Source organism: Wasmannia auropunctata, unplaced genomic scaffold (assembly GCF_000956235.1).
Source record: "Wasmannia auropunctata unplaced genomic scaffold, wasmannia.A_1.0 LD335208.1, whole genome shotgun sequence".
NCBI lineage: Eukaryota > Metazoa > Arthropoda > Insecta > Hymenoptera > Formicidae > Wasmannia > Wasmannia auropunctata.
This window is the reverse complement of record NW_012027682.1, coordinates 4,328-8,852: the sequence shown is the minus strand read 5'-3', so window position 1 is coordinate 8,852 and position 4,525 is coordinate 4,328. Positions and strand designations below refer to the sequence as shown.

Below are 4,525 nucleotides of genomic sequence, written 5' to 3'. Positions count from 1 at the left end.
GGCATCGCGCCGCTACCGCGTCGCTTGATGTATATCTAGTGTAGGTATACATTGAGAAAATTTTTGCAAATCGCGGAATTTATCTGCAATTCTCAAGAAGTAATCGCATTCAATCCTATTTTATCTTGGTTCAAAATCCTGTACGAGTGATATTTATATAACTGGCAAAACCGTGAGTGACCTCACGTACGTCTTGCAGTCTGTTGTGGGAATTAAATATTCTTCGTATGATAAAGTCAAGTTTCTCTGTAGAAAGACAAACGCGATTCATATGTGTGCCTTCTTCTTCGCGGTACAGTATAGGTCTTGTAATGTCCTTGAAATGTTTTTAGTGCTCAACGTTAGTAATTAATCAGTTTCACGTGTGTGAGTTTCCTGAGCGCATTAAACTCGCCAGTCCGAGCTGTCTTCCTCTACAGAAACATTATGAAAAGCTTATTTGTTATCCTCTTGAGCGTCATTGTCGTACTCGCCGATGATGATCTCGCCGGCGAACAGCATGAGGTCGTCGCACCGATTGGAAGAATTCGCGGTTCCACCACGACCTCCAGACTTGGCAAGAAAATCTATTCCTTCCGCGGTGTCAGATATGCCGAACCGCCAACCGGACCGCAACGTTTTCAAGTAAAGAATCAGACATATCGGTATATCGCAATTAGATGAATAATAAGAACGCTACTATCAATTTTATATTAAAATCGACCTGGGTAATTCGCGTCTGTATCCGCATTACAGGCGCAGCCAATAAAATGATAGCTTGCACAATTTCTTAAAAACGTGAAACGTGAAGAAACTCTCATGCAACTGCACATAAGAATTGCTTTGAAAACGATTCATCAAGTAATTTTGATAAGAATCAAAAGCAGACTTCAAATTAAAATTTTTCATTTTTATTTCTTTAATTCTATTTCTCCTAGGTCGCAATTCCAGCGGCGGATTGGACCGATGTTTTCGATGCGACTAAAGAAGGACCCGCCTGTCCAGCGATATTTGAACAGAATATAATGGAGGATTGTCTCCGTGTAAATGTCTACACGACGAAAGTAAGCCTCGTACATTCGCGCATAATGCAACGTACATTCAAGCTGAAAAATGTGTAAATAAGTCACAAATTGAAAAATTATCTGGATCACAGTTACCGTCAAAGAACGATCCTGTGAAAAGACCCGTACTGGTATTCTTCCATCCTGGTGGTTTTTACTTACACTCGGGTCAAAGTTGCAACTTCGGACCTCAGTACCTACTGGACAAAGATATTGTTCTCGTCACAGTCAATTACCGTCTCGCGTCTCTAGGTAAAAAGTCCCGCGTTTTATCCATCTTTCCAACAATTCGACCTACAAGCAATAAAATTCCGTTTAAGCAGAATTTGAGGTTTAAAAATATAAATTCATAATAATCATTATGTACATCGGAATTTTATCACTTGTTATAATTCAAAGAATTACAAAAGCAATAACTTTTTTCTTTAAGAAAAAGAATGGTGTCACACCTCTATTTATGCTTATTCTTGTCAGGCTTTCTGAGCACCGGTGATTCGATGGCACCGGGTAATTTGGGCCTGAAGGATCAAGTCGTGGCGCTTCGATGGGTCCAGAGAAATATAGCCGCTTTCGGCGGCGATCCCGACAGCGTCACTATATCCGGCGACAGCGCCGGTGGATTGAGCGTGTTATTGCACATGGTCTCGCCGATGTCCAAGGGATTGTTCCATCGAGCGATCATGATGAGCGGCTCGGCAATGATAGAACCGTTTCCAACCGAACAGTTACACTTGGCAAAAAAACAAGCCGAGTTGTTAGACTGCCCGATCGACACCACTGGATCTATGCTGATCTGCTTGAACTCCAAGCCAGTGGAGAACTTCACAGATACCATATCCAAGTTCTTTGTAAGGAAGATTACATATATTAGAGATTAATGAAAGAAATAAAATTAAATAGTAAATAAGATTAAATAATTTTCCTTTCAAACGATGACGACGTTCGATTTCCTTTCAGACGATACGAAAATTAGAGAAACAGTAAATCATAGAAAAATTCGTCAAAAACTAAGAAACGTAACAATTCGTGTTATTTTAAAATTTTATATAAAAAGTAATTTTAACATACTATAACACATTCTAGGAGTGGTACGATGATCCAATCTTAATATGGACACCCGTAGTGGAACCTGAGATTCCTGGCGTGGAAAGATTCTTGCCCGAACAGCCTATTGATCTTATTAGAAAAGGAAAGTTTCATATGGTTCCGCTAATCGCAGGAGTTACTAAAAATGAGATCAATGGTGTGGTCGTCTGTAAGTATTTTATATTTTTTGTATTTTCTTGTAATTTCTATTCAATTTTCAAATTAAGATATTTTAAATTAATTATTTAGTATATTAGGGTAACCAACTCCGATGACATTGACTTTAACATATGTATGTTGTCAAGATTTTGATTCTGCAGGATTTTTAGAAAGTTTTAGTTGTCGCTCGTTATTTGTTAAAAAGTTATTAACAAAAAGACTTATTAGAAAGTTGAAATGAGTAGTATAATTTATTAAGTGATCATCAAGTTAAAACGTGCTTAAAACGGCCAGTTCTCCAATGTAGCATAATGTTATTTTTTAAAAATTCGTGCGAACGTATCATAATATTCCACTGTCGTTTAATTTAACTGATCAATATAGTATTGTATTTTATTATTATAATATGATTACCAGTAATGTAATTTTACGGATGTTTGAAAATCAATGTTTTATAACGGAAGATTCCGAAATATCATGACATGCTTGCACGAATTTTTGAAAAATAACATTATATCACGTTGGAGAAACTGATCGTTTTAATTTGATGACTATTTATTAAATTATATTACTCCTGATTCCGGACAACATTGTTGATTTTATTGACATTATTGATTTTTTGTTTATATTTATTTATTATTATTGTACATACTTTACCGACTTTACAGATTAATTTCAATTATTCAGCTTGCGATTCAGAAAGACCTAGATCTTTTCGCTAGACCTATGAAGTCTGGTTTCGTTGTATTGTTAATAATATAAAAATAAAGTTAAGTTTGTACACTATTGCTCGATTTTTATCCATTTAATACATTATTAAAAATGATGACTGAAATCACAGAAATTAATAAATATACAATATGTTTCATTGATTTTTTTTAGCTGCTAATGAGCAACACAAACTCGGGAATGATTCGATGTTGAATGACTTGAATAATGACTGGTACAGACTCGCACCGATTAATTTTATGTACGAGCGGGATACACCTCGATCCAAACACATAAGTACCGAACTACGCCGATTTTACTTTGGCGACAAGCCAATCGGTCCAGAAACTTATGACGGTCTCGAAAATGTATGTATAAAGTGTTGTAAAACATATTATGATTAAAACAAATTAATTGCAGTTACATATAACATATATAATTGGTTTTGTATTTCAGATCTACAGCGATAGCGTAATTATATATCCGGTGCATCGTTCTGTAAGATTAATCGCAGAAAATTCCGACCAACCCGTCTACTTTTACATGTTTTCTTACCAAGGACGATACAGTTTTGGCATGTGGAACACAACCACACCATACGGTATTATTTCATTCTTGTATTTTACTTTTAGATTCAAATTCTTTAAACTGTTCTATAACACTTCGCGATTCGATCTTTATTTAATTTCTGCATGTATTATATGTATATGTATACCAAAATTTGTTATTTATTTTATCATTTTAGGAGTGGCGCATCAAGACGATTTGCAATATCTGTTCTTTATGAAATCCATGAAATTCCCATTTTTCGAAAATAATGCTCCGGAAATTCCTATGGTGGATCTTATAACAAGCATGTGTTCAAACTTCGTTCAAACCGGTCAGCCGCTATCCTCAGCTTTGGAAACAAAGAACATTACGTGGGAACCGTATCTATCAGAAAGAGACAACTATCTAGAAATCACCGAGAAACCAACAATGAAAACAGGACTTTATCCTGATAGAATGCAAAAATGGGACAGTTTGTTTCCCTTGAATTCGAAATAGAAATCGATTCAATGTCTAAAATCGATTTTGTAACATGTAATAAATATGCTAATCTAATTTTGTTAATTAAAAATAAAAAAAATGCATTAATTCTATTACTCGATAAATATTGTTATATCATATTTTATAAAAATAAGTCTTTTTTCCAATAAAAAAAATTATTTCTGTAAAACTACAATACGTGAAATTATTTTTTTAGTACAAAAAATGATTAATAAAGTTTGATACTTTACTGAAATAAATTAAATTGGCAAGTATAAAAATATTTATTAAAATTTTAAGTACAAAAGACCGTCACTTATATAACATACTTAAATAACAATTAAATGACAAAAATTACATAAGAATACAAAAGAATACACATATTCAGATCTTCGGATTTGACAGTGCATCTTCACTAGAGGCCCGCTTAATTCTAATCAGTTGTGCAACTTGTAGTACATCGAAAAAGTACCCGGCAGCGAAAGTATGAATCAGAATCC

General features: G+C 34.4%; 1 protein-coding gene across 3 annotated transcripts; it reads left to right on the top strand.

Moving 5' to 3' along the window:
• Positions 1-6: 6 nt before the first annotated feature.
• Positions 7-4,151, top strand: LOC105457525 (esterase FE4-like). Of its 3 annotated transcripts, XM_011702234.1 has the most exons (9): positions 7-40; positions 333-624; positions 918-1,043; positions 1,136-1,295; positions 1,518-1,891; positions 2,127-2,298; positions 3,171-3,364; positions 3,453-3,597; positions 3,742-4,151. In XM_011702234.1, exons 2-9 carry the CDS (start codon positions 427-429, stop codon positions 4,041-4,043), a joined length of 1,671 nt encoding a protein of 556 aa, XP_011700536.1. In that variant the 5' UTR covers positions 7-40; positions 333-426; the 3' UTR covers positions 4,044-4,151. The 3 variants fall into 3 exon arrangements, with proteins under 3 accessions (XP_011700536.1, XP_011700535.1, XP_011700537.1); XM_011702233.1 differs by having other exon boundaries at positions 14-624; XM_011702235.1 differs by lacking the exons at positions 3,171-3,364; positions 3,453-3,597; positions 3,742-4,151 and adding an exon at positions 2,957-3,139 and having other exon boundaries at positions 14-624.
• The last annotated feature ends 374 nt before the right edge of the window (positions 4,152-4,525 follow it).

What these genes read in the sequence shown, in the direction of transcription:
- LOC105457525 (XM_011702234.1), top strand. Translation starts at nt 427, where the DNA reads ATGAAAAGCTTATTTGTTATCCTCTTGAGCGTCATTGTCGTACTCGCC. An exon ending in TTACCGTCTCGCGTCTCTAG is followed by an intron (nt 1,296 to 1,517) that starts GTAAAAAGTCCC and finishes TATTCTTGTCAG; the next exon opens with GCTTTCTGAGCACCGGTGAT. An exon ending in GAACACAACCACACCATACG is followed by an intron (nt 3,598 to 3,741) that starts GTATTATTTCAT and finishes TTATCATTTTAG; the next exon opens with GAGTGGCGCATCAAGACGAT.